We start from the raw sequence: 16450 nt of genomic DNA, 5'->3' as shown, positions 1-16450 counted from the left end.
GCACATCGACGGTGCACGAGCTGAGACCACTGAAGGCCGTCAGCGTTTCTTCGCGACCAATGAAATGATTACATCCTTTACACTTGAACCATTTTATGCACTTGAGTAGAACGTGTTGCTGGGTTGTCAGCGCTCAAAAATGTCGTTTTGTACTCTCCCTCCCAAGTCCTTGTTTTCCTTTTTTGGCACAACAATGTATTCATTTTATGCACCATGGTGTGGTATACACACAGCTCCAAAGCAGGAACGCTAATGTTTGCGCATTCAGCGCTCCCATCAGCAGTGATAGGCAGAACAATGCCTGGAGAAGGCAGAGCCGATTGAGCGGAGCGTGATGATGGGTCCATTTGGCGCCGTCACTTATTCATGCGGCCACATGCATTGTGCGTTTCAGGAAACCTTAGCCTCGATGCGGGAGCCGCGCATGCGCCGTCAATACCAGGACAGCAAGACGGCGCCGGTGCGAATGTGCCTCGAGTGTCCGTATTGATGCTATTAGCCCCAAGAATGAACTACAGGGGCGCTGCGAGCGCCGCTTGCGTGACGTCAGGGCACGGACTCGCACCTGTCGTCTGCTGCAGTTCGGGCGCTGTCCGGGCGCCTTCTGCGGTGTTTTAGTTTGTTCGCCCTCGTCCCCTCTGCTTGTATACTTGTGGCGGTCCTCTCAAATATATTTTTCCGATGTCTTCGTTCGCGAAAATTTATTCAAAGAGCTTATTTCTTAGATGACAATACAGTTCTCAAAGGCAACGCTGCAGTGTCAGCCGAAGGAGCGCAGACCAGCCCATTGCGGGTTTTTCATGCGCGGATCGACAATCGCAAAAACATAGCATATGGAAATCCAGCTATGATACCATACTTGCCGCGGTGCAACAAGTATGTCACAGACGCTGGCTATATATAACTTCTACAACAAACCTTGATTTTAATCTGCTAAAACAGGTTTGCTCACAACGACCAGTTCATGGTATAATATCGAATTTTTGCATTTCTCCGCAGAAAAGCTAGGCAGTAACACGAGGACTTAACGCTTGAATTTAGATTTTACCGGCATCACTTGCTTCTTTAACTGCTTCTCAAAATTAGGCGGTTCTCCATGTCTTTATTTTAAGTGGCGGTAATTTGAAGTAAAGCTAATTAAGGGTTACAGATCTTTGCAGAACACGAAAAGGAATGCACCAATATACATTCCCTTTCCCGTGCTACACGTTCAACTCACTTGAGCAATTTACTGGTGCTTATTGCTTGAGGAATATACATGACGAATCTGTTTGGTGAACTGACACAGGCTGTTCTGCCCAAATATTTAGTGATATATACCTTTGGACGGTATCGCTGCACCCAGAAAGAAGCGGAAGCGTCAGTCATTAGTAGTATGGGACATGTTAAACATATAATTCCCCGATGGAGGGTTAAAAATCAAGTGAGATATGTAAGGCTTGTGTTGTCTTCCTTATGAAGGTTTGTGAGGTTCTCTTTTATGTACTGACGAAGCGAATAGTTCTCCGTTTGTATAATGATACGACGCTGGATCGAGACATGGTGAGGCAAAAGGTGCTTGAATTTTTCTTTTCTAGGAAGCCTAAGCTGCGCTGTAGTACCTCCAGTATACTTTAGGCGTTTCAATTTGCGCTGTAAAAAACTGCTTCATGTTTTCAATTCGAAGTCGTAGTGAACTGATGGGTATAGTGAACAATGCATGCCGAGAGTCGGTTGCTACCGTTGCGTGAGGGGTGTGTCATATAGTCGATAAAGGCTACTTAGGGCCACCATGAAACATTTCATCACTTGCAATTCATCGGCTCTCGGTCTTAGCCACGAAACTTTTCGTTCAAGTGATTGCTACTATGGTATTTGTGAATTTACTATGTAAATACTCTTCATGACGCGTCGTCGTGTTAGTAGCCATGAGCAATTCGTTTTATGGAGGCCTGTTTCAGAGAGCGGTGAAAGTAGCAGAAAACTTTTTCATGCGGAATGCGCACCCAATTCTCTCGTTTACGCGTTAATAAAGTGGCCTCATTTGACTAGAACAACTCACCAGAGTAGTAAGAATCATGATGACAGCTTCGCTGGGCAGTGTCATTCTAACACGGACAAAATCTTGACACCAATTAGGGAGATTTTTCTTTCATGTAAAATGCAACTTCTCTCATAGTTATGTACTAAGGGAATGTGAAGTGTTTAGCGAAGCGTCATACACAACTTCGCGTGTTGAATTTGCAGACACCCTTTTTACGCAAAATTTATGGGCAGACACGGTGCATATATGCATTGCAAAGACCAGCTGGCCATTTCAACGCTACATGGCTTGCGATATCCAAGCCGCAAATATTCTCGATTCACGCGCTTTTGAAGAAGAAACTGGCTCAGGCATGGCAGCAGAAAGAAGCCGACATAAGTACGGCTCGAGCCGCCTATACCCCAAGCATACACGAACGGAACGAGCGCGCGTGCCAACCGAGCGAGCCGGAGCGAGTGGCGTCCTGGCCATGACGTCACTCGCGAAAAGACGCCACTCCAAATTGTCGCCGCTAATTGAAATAAAAGCTTGGCAATGACAGCTTCACGCAAAAGATTCGCCGTCTATTGAAAGATCTCTCCTTGAAGCTCCCACTACAACTGGTGGCAGCGGTGGGATCCTGATTCTAGAATACCGGAAAGGCTATGTTAACGTAAAAATGAACGAGGTTAAGCTGCAAGTCTGGTGGAGAGAAGAAATTGATGTATCCGCACCAACCTGCTCTGACGTCTCCGTTTGTGGTGATGTGCGCTTGAGAAAGCCACATTACATACCTGAGAAAGCAACCGATGGCTGGTAACTTCTATCTTCGTTTCCCACTCCAAACAGAAACGAACGGGCAGAAATACATGTACCTGATATCATTCATTCATTCATTGATATATTCGCCCCCAAAAAATTAAGATAGGCAAGAGGGGGGAGGAGGGTTGGGTTGACACGTTTACATGGGAGAAAAACAGCGCAAGCGAAAAAAGATGCGCATTAACAATATAAAAATACAAAATATAGCGAACAGCTGCATGATTTAAGAAACAATATATTACAGAAATGTGCTGAACTACACACGAAAAAAAGTAAGCAGTGAAAAAAAAACGCTTCGCTCACTTCAAGATCTCTGTGATATTGCGTTAAAATCAACCTACACAGAATATAAACACCGTAAAATAGTGAATTGATAAAGGGCTAAAAAAACATAAGAAGGCTACGCTGATCGCATAAGGTAAAAAAGAAATATAAAAAATTCATGACACATAACATGAAACCTATGCGTACTCGAGCAAGGCAACAAAAAATACACCATGGTTTGTAACCTGTATGACGTCACGTGCAAGCTGGTTCCATAGCTTATTTGTGCGCGTAAGAAATGAAATCAGGAAACTGACAGTGCTGACATTTATTTCTAGCGTGTTATCTCTGCGATGGGAGATGTACGAGAGTGGTATGAGGTAGCGTCTCTGTTTATGTCTGTGCGATTAAAATATATATCTCTTAGAAGCACGACACGAAGATACGCGCAATGCGATGTTGAGTCAGGCCACGCGAGGGAATGTTTTATTGTACTAATGCCACTTTGAAAGATATAGTTGGTAGTGACGAAACGAGCCCTGCGACTCAAACTGGTGACGCAGTTACGGCACAAAATTTAAGGAGGCCCTGTGGTCTTGCTGTCATTAGAAGGGGGATTGGGGGGGAGGGAGCAGAGTTAACAAGTCTAATTTCAACTCCTAAGTCTAAGTGTTCCAAGTCTATGAGCACTGCTGGTAGCGGAGGTCAATTTTGGCCATTTGGTGACCTCTAACGTGCACCTAGTGTTTTTGCAATCCGCCATGATAGGAATGGGGTCGACTCAGTTAGGTATTGAACCAGCGGCCTCTAACAGAGTGCCACAGAGCCACAGCGGTGCACAATTCATCTTCTGTCAGCATTGCAGATCCGACTGGTGGCGAACCTTAATAAAAGTTATTCAAGCGAGAAACTTGCTCGGAAAATATTAATCGTTGTGCAGACCTAGCGTTTTAAGCTTACTTTACGTGTTTTATGTGATTTTCTGAATGAATGAATGAATTTGTTGTTTTATGGCGCAAGGGCCAATTATGACCAAAGAGCGCCAGGTGTGATTTTCTGAGGCAGAGAAATGGGTCGTATTTTGTGACTCTAAGGCAGCCCTTCACAGCATCAAGTCTGCATTACGTCACAGAACTTACGAGCAGATGATATCTGACATCAGGGAAGTGCACCACCATGCTCTGGAAAGAGGGCACACCATTATATTTCAATGGATTCCTGCTCACTGTGGCATCGTCGGCAACAACCTAGCGGACAAGGCTGCCCGGTCTGCCCACGAAGGTACCCAGACGCGTTCAATACCTTTGGCTAGGTCGGACGCTGCCAAGGAACTTCGCCTACATGCACGCAAAAAGTCGCAAGATCTCTGGAGTTCAGGTGCCTTCAACTGCCGATTATATAAACTGTACTCCGCGCTACGGCTACAACTGTCATCTAGTCTTTCCCGCGGCGAAGGAACCTTGCTGTACCGCTTGTGGCTGGGAGTAGCGTTCACGAACTCATACTCCTATCGTTTGGGAATGGCCGAGAGCCCGATGTGCGATTCCTGTGGGTGCGAGGAGACCATCGAGTACCTATTGTGTACCTGCCCCCGCTACGATGTACAACGCCTCTCTCTGCGGGAAACTTTACACCGACTGGACTTAAGACCGTTCACCGAGTCAAAGGTACTCAGACCATAGCCACCCCCGTCACTGGCACGAAAAGCGAATCGTGCATTAGTGCAATACTTGAAGTGCACCGGCTTAAGAGACCGTTTACAGTGTCCCTCTGCATAGTGTCCCGCCCACATGCATTCAGTGCCCACTCTCTCCCTTTTTCCTCTTTTTAGTCCCCTTTCCTCCACCCCCAGTGTAGGGTAGCAAACCGGATGCTCTTCTGGTTGACCTCCCTGCCTTTCCTGTCCTTGCTTTCTCTCTTTCTCTCTCTCTCTGAGGCATGATTTCGTGAGCCTTTCTGCGACATGATTTAGTGTTCATTTATGGGTCTGTAAACTCTGTTTACGTATCTTTATGCGGCTTTCAGTTTGTTCACGTGCCATCTGGCGCTATGCATGTGCATAGCGTATCTGCGTGTATTTTTTCTCCCTTCTAATTTTATATACCCATTTTATGTGAAGATAAGTAGCCGGTGGTACTCATAAGCACCAACATCTTGTATATAAAACAAGGTACTTTCTTGCTAACAAAATCCAAATAGAACATGGAAGGAAAGAGAGGAAAAATTTTGTTTACAAGAAGGCAGAAAAGATGCTTGAGCCTTCTAGCATCCTTATCTGATTTTCATTTAATGACGCTTTAATGCCTTCCTGGCGCTGCGCTGTGCTATCATGTCAGAGATTCACGCGCATAGGGTGGTTTCGCTTTAATCGCACATTCGAGATTTTCCATTGAGGTATCAAGGAGAAGTAGTGTCGTCCCGATAGTTGGCAGTTTTCTCATCTGGTCGCAGTGAAACAAAATTGGCCATTTAGTGCACCGCGCTTTACTGTGCATCAGGCAACAGGCATAATTCAAATTGCAATTCTGAAGCGTATTGCTCCTATTCTTCCAGTGTTCAATTTGAAAGGCTGCAGCATTAAGACTGGAGGTTCCGAGATACACTTCAATATTGGTTTCGATAATTGGTAAAAGCTCTTTCTCTTTTTTGAGAGTCCTCACCAGGAAGTTGTTTGCGTTTCTGTTCACATTAAGTACAGAACGTATCAGTTATATGCGCATGCATGAAGACACGTAACATAATTTAATGGTAATGGAGTTGATAAGCGTCACACGCTATGCCACCAAACTGAGTTTCTTAGCCACGTCTGTTCCGGCACTCGTTTTGTAGCGTGATAATTCTCTGATCTTATGCATTCCAATTTCCGGCCACCAACTACCACTCTTACCGTTTGACTATTTTCTGAACGTTCAAGAAAGAGAGAGAGAGTTGAGAAAGGAGGATTAAGGCAGAAAGCTTACGCAGAAAAACGTCCGGCTTGCTTCCGTGTACACGAGTAGGGGAAGAAAGACCTCAAGAAGTTCGCATGGTACATTACCTCCAGGACAAAAGCCGCAGTTTTTTATAGACGATGTTTATCTTTGCAATTGTCGCGGGATCGAATTCCAGCCACGGCGGCCGCATTTCGGTAAGGGTAATATGCAAAAACGCCCGTGTAACGTGCATTAGGTACACGTTAAAGAACCACAAGTGGTCAAAATTAATCCAGAGTCCTTCACTACGACGCCCCTCATAATCAGATTGTGATTTTGGCTCCTAAAGCTCCAGAATTTAAAAAAAAAATAATATTTACAATTACTCGCGACAGCATGTTGTCCTTAGTGTTTGCACTGTTTCGTGAAGCCTCTGTCCTGACGCTTATTCTGTGTCATATGTCCCTCCAAGATGCGAGTTATCTGGCGTTTTGCTTGCGATAGTAAGTTATACCTGACTTAAAAGAACTTGTTCTTGGGCATGTTGGTGTGGTTTACTAAACATGGTTTTGGGGTGCTATATATGGGTCATACAAAAAGACAGACATGGACAAGGCGCTACGTGTGTGTTTCTGCATGTCTTTCCTCTTGTATGTCCGATCTGGCGCCCAAAAGCCATGTTTGTTATACCTTGCGCTTGCAATGGTTCACGCCGTACTGCCTATAACCAGTTTTAAGCCACGTGTTAGAAAGGAGAACGGCGTCAAAATGCGATAAATATTCGCACAGAAATCTCGGAGTCAATATAAGTCGTTTTAGAAGTGCGTGCTATATGGAACCACAGTGCCACGACGTGGCAAAGACAGAAAATATCTGCACCATGGGCCAGCGCAATTTCGCCAACGGACAACTAAACAGGCGATTGACTTGCACTTTCTATCACAATTCCTTTCAGTAGCAGAACACCCCAACACGCACACACACACATCTGTGGTGTTTCTTTTGGCATTGAGGGGCAGCACGAAGGCCGCTCCTCGACAAAGGAAGTCGGGCCCGCTGCCTCGGCGGCAGCGATCTTCCGGGGTCCTTTTTTTCAGCACCCTCAAGTGCGACTGTGCGCGGCTAGCCCACGGCTCTGACGAAGGCGACGATGAGGCCCCCTCTCGCGATACCACTCGTGGCGAACCTTTTGGGCGAAACGAAGCGAATGAGGCGGGCGACGGCTGGTTTGCGAGCGAGGGCGGGGGAGCCGGCGCGCGCACTTGATTTAATTGAAAACCTGTCAGGTTTGTGAGCGCGCGATCTCACTCAAGAACGATTCCTTATCACCATTACGGCGCCTCCTCTCTTTTTCGATCACCGCTGTGACCGAGTAAATAGCGAGCAGTCCGCGCCTCAGCGCCATCGCCATGACAGGGCGCCTAGAAGTCGCCTTGATGAACGACGCTGTTTTAGCGCGCCCTCCGGTGGAGTCCCGGGCCGTCCCTTCAAGAGCCCCGGAGACGCGCCGGGGTTATGCCGCGCGCGCCGACCCTTCATCGCGCCGCCGCCAAGGGCCAGTTCATCCGTCTATCGCTCGTCGCACGTCGACAGCGGCGCTGCTTCGATCGAGACGCGGCGCTTTCTTTCCGGCGCGCGCGCGCCTTTCAAGTCGGTGGCGTCGGTTTCGTGGACGGCGGCCGTCTCGCTTAGACGTGCACGTAGTATATATTTCTCGTGTTCGCGCCTGTGCGTCTACTGAAGGGCTGCCGCTAATGCGTTCGTCAGTGACTGGCGCCGGCTTTCGGACGTGCGAAGTGTGGTCTGTGTTCGTTGTTGGCCTGCCGTTCTAGCTGCCTGTCTACAATATAGCAGCGACGGTGGTGGTGGAGGCGTCGTCGTGAATGCCGAGATGTGTTTATCATCGAGGCGTGGGAGCGAGAAGAGAGCAGTACCCGACGAAGAGAGCGGTATCCGTCTTTCTTCGTGGCCGCGCTTTCGGCGACACAATTGATGGAGAGGCTCTCAGCCACTAGGGCTGCAACAGCCCTCACACGTGTCGCTAAGCGCAGTGTCGTCACTGTTGGTGATCGAATGCGTGTGCGGGATCCTTTATGGAGAAACCCCACGGCGGACTAAATAGGCTGCTCTATCGATGAGCTCCGGAAGACCGGCCACTGTAGCCACCCACCATGAATGATGTGGGCGCTTTGGACCTGGATGAGTGTGTTCACAGTACGCGAGTTGCGCGTTTTACTGGATATAACCTCGTTTGCCTTAAATTTACTTGGAGCGTAGCTGCACCTTCCAGAATGTCACGTGGTCACTGCTACAATTATTGGAAGTTCATTGATCTTAGCAACCGGCACAAGCCCAGCGCGTGTACGAAGCTGTTCGCCCTCTCCCGTTTTTTTCTTCTTCTGCTAGCGTAGCAAACCGGACGCGCGTCTGGTTGACCTTAACGCCATTGCTTCGCTTTTCCCTCTCACTTCGCGCTGAGCATGATAATAAGCCTTCAATCTCGTCCGTCATATAATGCGACCTGTCGCCTTTTGGTCACAAATTGTCACAATTTGTCACAAATTTAGTCGCTAGCGTTTAAGTGGTGAGCCGTGTGAGCCGACGTGGAATGAATGGTGTGTAGCCTGTCGCGCCGCGATTCACCAATCCAATCCTCGCCATTAGTACCCCTTTATGCTACCAGATACTGCTCTGCTACCAGATGGAATGTGAGGACGACCACTCCTCATAAGTGGCGCTCGGGTGGAGCATTTTCCGGCAGGTACTGCAAGTCTACGCGGATACGCCTCCAGCAAGCAAAACCCCTCAATCCTCTCCTTCTACACAGCACGGCCCCATCCAATTTCCCTTTCATTTATATTCCAACAAATTCTACAATCAATTAACTTCTCACTACAGTGTAAAAAAAAGGCTTTATACTGGTGTCACATGACCCATTCAATCGCCATCAAGGCCGATGCAGATCGAAATTCTCGACCGCGATTGGCTCCCTCCAGCAGCTTGCGCAAAGGAGGCAATCGCGATTGAAAATAAATTGGCTGGGGCTGAGCTACGATTAAGCCTGGATATCGCGAAGCGAAAAGGTTCGGTGATGCTTATGGTTTAGCTTATGGTTATGCTTTATAATTTAGCCTATGGTTATGCTTACGGTTTAGGTTATGGTTATGCTTTATGATTTAGGTTATGGTTATGCATACGGTTTCACTTGTGGATATGCTTTGGTTAGATTATGGTTATGCTATACGTGTGCCTTGTGTAGTTATGCAAATTGCTTATCAATGATATATACCACAAGTTATGCAGGATTATTAAACTTCTTTATTCATCATTGTTGGGGGCATTGTCTTGCGATTTCTGCACAGCCATAAACACAGCTCTCTGTATCGGTAGTATGACTCTGTTCTCCTTCCATGTTGAATTCGCACGCCTATTCTCTGGCAAGCGGTTATATAGTCGGCCTCCGCGATAAACACGCGCTTGCGGCGAACGTCAAACGATGACGCATAGCGCGCATCAGTGGCCACCTGCGCCGACTCCGAACACGCTTACGGAGCCAATTCCGACATACGCCGGCTCGCGCGAAGCACGGTGTTGACTAGCGTAGTAGCTTTTCGCTTCAAAAACTGATCCCGATCAGGCTCTGTCGCGATCGAAAAGACGCTGTGTGACACCCCTGTTACATTATGACCCACACTCAATCGTATGTATATTTGCTATAATAAACAAAGAACAGCATTCTCCCTCACCAAGCAAAAATATGGCTGAAGGCGTTTTTCTTTATTTAAATAGCCATCGAACCATTGTCTGCTACTGCAGGCAATTCTTTCTGTCTTTCTTCCATCTTGCCACTTTAAGATTTCCTTCCGAGTATTCAAGAGGACAAAAAAGTAAAACTGATAAAATCGACATTCTCTCTCTCTCTCTTTTTTCATTTGTGTGGTCTGCTTGTCCAAATAGAAATAGGGCTCATTACATTCGCGCCATCTTCATTCCCGTTCTCCGTGACTGAGCCGCTGGTGTCCTTCCATCGTTCTGAGGCGCATCTTCGCGAAGCTCTAATTCGGGCTCAGAGGATGTTTTGCTCCTTCCCCTTACGAACAATATTTCTAGCAGAGTTCGCACACTCCAAAAACCAGCTTCTTTTGCCTATTCGGGAAAATTCCAACGAAGGCCGTACACATAGCTCATCAGTCTGGTTCTTTAATTCCTATTTCAGCGTTTAAACATTATTTGACTCGAATGAAAGCTCTTCTCCTGAATGCTCGTGGAACCAGCTTGACTGTCGTACACTGTTCGCACGCTTATTATTCTACATTCTATGGTAGGTTTTTAAGCTTGTTGCGAAACCGGGCCTTGCAATCGCATAACGTTCACTGCCAACTATTAACCGTTTGTGAAAGCAGGCCGTATGCTCATCCTAGACAAGACTACCGTAAAAACTGACTGGCACTAAGTAGACCTCTCAATGAATTGTCTTCTTGGGGCACTCTTTCCTGATCTAAACTACGTAAAGTCGAAAGAATATGGGCTTGCAAATGACCAACATAGAGTGATTCCTAGCGCTTGACTTCTAGAGAGACACATACACAATGTTGGATTTATCGTTACTTTTGACCCACCTATTTATGAAAACGAAAAGATAGGGCCTGAGAGATTAAAGATAAGGCAAATTGAATGTTATTGCTGTGCAGAACTTTAATAGAAACCCGAGCGAGCCGTCTGCCATCAATAATGACACGCTGTCTAGTGGATAATTGTCCGTGTCATCATCAAATTGGCACGCACTATTGCTCCTTGTCAGCTCCCAGTTACTTGGAATCCAAGTGCTAGAGTTAACAGCGCGGTGAATAGAGCAACGATATTATAACCCGAAATTCGCGCCTTAGAGTAATTTATTTTGTTGAATTTTGATCTGTTGCATTGCTGATTTTAAGAAAAGCGGTTTCTTTAGAAGAGTGTAAGCTGTCTCGTTTCCAAATGCCTTACCATCGTGCTGTTCATATTGCGTCTCGGTCATTCATTCGCCGATTGCTTCCGTTAATTATGTATTTGCGTGCTTCAAGGGCATATATGCACTGCTCACCTCTGCGGCAGTCCTCAGTGCTTAGTGAAGACAAAAGCGAGGACCATTTACAGAAACGCCAATGCACTATACGCCTAGTTTGTAGCCTGACATACTAGGAATTGACCTTCGCAAAAGCAAGTCCTTTGTGCCAGACGCGTGCGTTGCGAACTTGCTGCTTATACGTGTGCCTATTCAATATAATATATTTCTGGGTCGCAACTCTTAGTCTTATAGCACTTGTTCTTATGAACGCTTTATGTGGCGGAGCTGTCCCGCCCCTCATTCAGCCTGTTATGCAATTGTGGCATGGGTCAGCGCTCCCTTCCTTCTTTTCCTAATCATGGCAAACCTCTCCGACGTTCCCCTGGAGTCAAGTAATTCGTTTCGAGTTCCGTTCCATTTCTGCTCTAACGCTTACAACACCTACGCGTAACCTTGCCTTTAACACACGGAGATGGCAAACGAGCAGCCAATTGCATCACGTTTCAGTTGAAGTGTGGAAGGGTGCCGAGTGCACAGTATCGCTTAACTCTGTGTTGCAGCAGTGTGTATACTATATTTTGAGGATTTTGGTTAGCATCAGTTCCCCAAGTGTGGAGGCTACTAGGGAAAGAAATAAAGCACGCTGCTTCACAAGTGATGGGCAACTTCGTATATGTGTGCTATGGTAAGCTGGGCAGGTTGGTGTGGTTGCATCGCGAAAACCAGCGCAAGATAAACACCGCACAAGATAATAAGGGTACAATTCACTATTGTTGTGTGTGTGTGTGCGTTCTCTTGTTCGGTGTTTCCCTGCACTGGTTCCCTGCGCAGTAGTAAATGGGTGCTGTAGTGGTGCCCTTGCCTTTCTCGTCCGGCAGTTTCTTCTGGCACGCTTCGACGCTCTGCTTTAGCCAAATTTGTATATCTTTATTATGTTGTCGTTCCGTTCAATGAATTCAATTACTTTCCATTAACAATGTTCGATATTTACGCACACTGTGCATTATAAGACGCACGAAAGCGAAGTTAGATTTTTTTCAGGATATTCTTTCAATATCGAAATGGCGTGCAATAAACGACCCGCGTTGTTGACCTCGTCTCGGCCAGCGTTATTTTCAGTTTGCAACAAAGGCGTGCGCAGCGTAAGTAAATACGGTCCCGATGTATGGAACGGCTATAGCATGTTATATAAAATTTTAGAGCGCAGCTCTTAAGCGCCCGTTCCTGCGTTGAGCGTGGGCTTGCCTCGGCGCCAGCGTCGTCAGCGTATCTGAGCGAATGAGCAGAGCGAAGATGAAAGAGCTAACGCGGAGCGCGGCGGGGGATGAAAGCGAAGAGAGCGAGAGGAGGAAAGCAAAGGAGGAAGCTACAGTGAAATCATGAAGCGGAAAGTGGAGGAGGAGGATATGGCGAAAGCGTGAGAAGGAAAGCGTAGTACTGCTCTGCGGCGACGATGGCTACGAGATGGCGCCAGAGTACCGCGCATCATCTGTTCACCGATGGCATGCGGTGAGCGTGTCCAACGATACTATATATGAAAACAAAGCGCTGCTTTAGCGGAGGTCGGTTTGTGGCGGCTGCTGTGAATCGTGCCCGCGCGTCACCCACGCGCTGTCTCTCGCGATCTCCCGATTAGAGAGGCGATCGCGCCACACTTCGCCCCGTTCGCGACGTGCCGCACGAGACAGATTGTCTGCGCCAGCCAATATGTCGCGAAATGTAAACACGCATACAGCTGCCCTCAAATTTCGCATGCGGGAATATGGTAATTGTCAGTGAATTGTTTATTGCCGAAAAACTTAGCCAAGGTTCACGCACGTGCGTTCTCATCTAAACACTCATCCTGCACTAGGTCCTACCAGCTGCCGCTTCAACTTTCCCCAGCCTTGTAACGTCTTCATCATAACATTAGCTTTATGAGAGTACCTGCAGCCACGCGCGATCATTTGAATATGCCTGTCAGCGTTTTCAGTGTGATAGCGCACGAGAGCGCTCTTTCAAACAAAATTGCCATCCTAATAATCTGCGTACATTTGACACGTGTGAAAACAATGATATGACTCTTCTAGTAGGGTCCCTTTCTTTCTTTTCGTGCGCTTTTTCTGGTTTCGCTATCCGTAGCGTTCATATTAATTGCTATGTAACGCTCTTGAAATGATTGTGTTCCATGTTCAACATTCTGTCATAGGCCGCACTATATTGTTTGTATTTTCTAGTTCATTTGTACTTGTCATTTAACATGAAAACTTTGATAACTCTAATACAATTAAGTAGAGCCAGTTGGCCAACAACAAGTTGCTATAATCATCCTTACTCAGTCCGACTATACAAGCACCCACTTAGAATATGCAGTGGTTTCAGGCAGTGTCATTGTGAGGACGTTAAAAGAGAAATAAAAAATGATAAAGGGTTCAAGCATCGACCCTGAGAACGAAAAAGAAACTGGGTGAGGCAGACTGGTCGTGAAAAGAAGCGCGCGGGGCTCCCGCGACCCACGGCGGGGTCTCGCAATAACCAGTTACGGCGTACGTGTCTCCCGATGCGCGAAACGGCGCCCATGTTCCTCTCTCACAAGTAACCCTTTTATTCCAAACAATGGCCCCATAAAAAAGAAAGTCACCCACAGGCTTGTCTCACGCACACTTACAGCATCCTCAGCCTTCACACTTCGAAACTGAGCCTCAATTTAGCGCAACTCACGTGTACAAAAGTGCGCGTGCAGGCAGGCAAGCGTCCTACGAGTGACAGAACAACCCAGAGGAAGCGCACACCGCGTACAGAGATCAGTTATAGGAATGAAGGACAAAAAGAAGATATAGTTCTCGGGCGCGCACAGGCGCCCGCGTGATGTAGACGAGTACAAGCGAGTCCCTCTGGCAGCGGCGGCCAAGAGATGACAGCGCCGCGCGCGTAGTGAGCTAGGGACGCGGACTCCCTAGTGGAAGCCGAGTCTCGGAGCCCGTTACCCGGGCAACGAGCCTCACGTGACCCCGGGAGGGGCTCCTGCTGGCAGCGCCGCCGCCGACTGCGCTACCTCTGGTAAGGCGTCTGGCGGTGGTGCCTGTCAGCTGACGGCAGCCAGCGGCACGGAGCGAAGAAGTCGTGCGCTTCCTGTGCGGTGTCTGTTGCTTCAGCTTCCGGCGGGACCGTTATGGCGATCGTGGTGCAAGCCAAGCCGACTGTGAGTGTCGCCGCCGCCGACGGCATCCTTCTTCTTCTTCTTCTTCCTCGCTCGGGATGCGCGACAGGCGCCTCGCGACGGACAGCTGCTGCTCGCGACCGCCTCCCTCCTTTCCCGCCGGATCACGATGATGCGTGTTGCGCGCCGGCGGCGTTGGCAGCCTGTTAGCGGCAGCGTGGTGGCTCGGCGGCGTCACGCGTTGCGCCGCGCTGCTCGCCTGACATCGACGCGCGCAACCCTCTCTCCGCGACAGCGATGGCGGTCCGCTGTGTCCCCGGAACGCGCTGATGCGTCGCGTCCACCGGACAACTGGCTTGTCCTCGCGTTTGCTTGGTGCCTCTCTCACGCACGACACAACGCTGCATGCGTTTGACAGCAAGATCCATTATCGCTGCTGCATCACCGTAGGGTTCTTTAGTAACGCTGGTTCCCCTGGCCGTGTTCACGTGCTCTCGAGCTACCGTATGGCTGCCACTTGTATTGTCAGGCGCTTCAGTTGCGCAAGTTGCGATGCCGTGCACTAAACCTCATTCCAACCACCGGTGGTTCTCCTACTGGGGTTCGTACGCAGTTGCGCTTGAAAGTGCCGATGAATAACTGCGCAATTTAACCTATTGTGTCGCCAGCAAGTTTTTCGGATAACAAACGCGCGCCAATCTCCGTGAGCCGCCTTTTTGCGTTCGCCCGCTGACAGCGTAGCTTCGTGCTGTTGAACGTCCTGTTACAATACTGTCATGACGGTGTTCAACACTGGAGCGTCACTTACACACTACCTGTAGTGTATTTACTAAGAGTCATTATTTTTTTAGCAGTATTGTTTTTCTCGAGGAAAAGACATCGTAGTTGAACATAGCTGCGCATCTCCGTTTCCTCCATTCGCTCGCTTCTGATGCATAGGTCTGTTTACAGTAACGAGCCGTGACTTGTCTGTAATGCCTTGTATTATAGGACACAAAATAGGGTTGAATAGTGTAACGCTTTGTCTAGACTACTCCAGCTGAAGTAATGTTTATTTACCCGTAATTTGATCTACGTTCTTGAATTACATCGCTAAAAAAACTTGGAGGACGCTTAACCTTTGATTTTAATAGTGGAGCGCGAAAGCGTTCAACAGTACATGTATCTAACGCACTTCATTAAGTTAAAGACAACAACCCACCCAATAGGTGTTCTTAGTATCCACAGCTAGCATCCGCGGCCACTATGACAGACCTCAAACGGCTGCTGGAAGAGCGGTTTGAATTTCCGCGTAATACAATTATGTTTTCTCATATACTTAAATTACAATCCGACGCTATGATGTTTATGGGTTGTTTGTAAGTCGTACTTTACGAATTTCCTGAGGTATTTTACTTTGAGAAAGTGAACTAGTTCAGAAACGCCAATGCGCCACGCTGAGGGCTTGCGTGGTTCGGGATTATGTTTCTCTAATGGACAACGCTGCCGATGCCTACACGAAAATTTTTTGCAACACGCAGGATTTCTCCTACACCAGAATTTCTGCTATTATTAACGATGTCGCGTTAATAATCAACGTTTAGTCCGCATTATTCGATCGCGCATGATTGCAGGCTTATAACAGAGTATGACAAAATTAGTTTATCTAACGTAGAGTATTCACTTTCTTTTTCTTTTTCTTTACGGGGATGTAAGCGCAGGTCAAGTGACTTTTGTGGGAACAGTAGGCCTGATGTAACGCGCACGAAACCAGAAAAATAAATCTGCTGATGTTAACGACAATGGCGTGTATTTGTGCATTTTCAGAAGAACGTCACTTTTCGCATGCTGTACGGCAACCCGAGAGCCGGTCTAAGGCTTTAATGTCGATGTCGTGGCCCATGAAATGAAAGTCGTAAGTCGAGGGTCTAATTGTCAGTGTCTTGGCGGTCGATCGAGTTTTCGCCAGACGTCGTTGCTTGTGGCAGTGCTTCAAAGACAAATACCTTGATCCTTAGAGCTGCAGCACCGAAGAGGCCGGGGCGTTCTATGCCCGAACCACTGAATGGCACGCCGGCAGTGCCCACCGTGCGCTTCACGTTTGGCCCACCGGGGAAACAGTTGCCGTCGAAAGCTCGCGTCCGACACGGTTGCACGTGATCCGAGCCCGTTGCCCTGCGCCAGGCAGCCGTATAATGCGCCGACAGCGAGCTTGCCCAGGCCCCTTCCCACGTTCATTGACGCGTTTCCTTTCCGGCTTGGCTTGCCCAGCGACCAACGCGAGG

At 47.9% G+C, this 16450-nt stretch overlaps 1 protein-coding gene across 4 annotated transcripts in view; it reads left to right on the top strand.

The window, feature by feature from the left end:
• The window catches only part of bru3 (CUGBP Elav-like family member bruno 3), a 710212-nt gene that overhangs the window by 326985 nt on the left and 366777 nt on the right, over positions 1-16450 (top strand). For 2 of the 4 annotated variants that reach the window (XM_050179554.3, XM_050179552.3), the window contains exon 1: positions 14024-14228. The exons of 1 other annotated variant lie outside the window; for it this stretch is intronic. In XM_050179554.3, the coding sequence (XP_050035511.1) occupies positions 14199-14228 (30 nt within the window). In that variant the 5' untranslated portion in view covers positions 14024-14198. Of the gene's footprint in view, positions 1-14021; positions 14229-16450 lie in introns of those variants that run through there. One more of the 4 variants, XM_072288484.1, reaches the window with a different exon arrangement.

The sequence above is a fragment of the Dermacentor andersoni genome, chromosome 5 (assembly GCF_023375885.2).
Source record: "Dermacentor andersoni chromosome 5, qqDerAnde1_hic_scaffold, whole genome shotgun sequence".
Taxonomy (NCBI): Eukaryota; Metazoa; Arthropoda; class Arachnida; order Ixodida; family Ixodidae; genus Dermacentor; species Dermacentor andersoni.
Note: the sequence above shows the minus strand (reverse complement) of the source record. Positions and strands in the feature narration are given on the sequence as shown.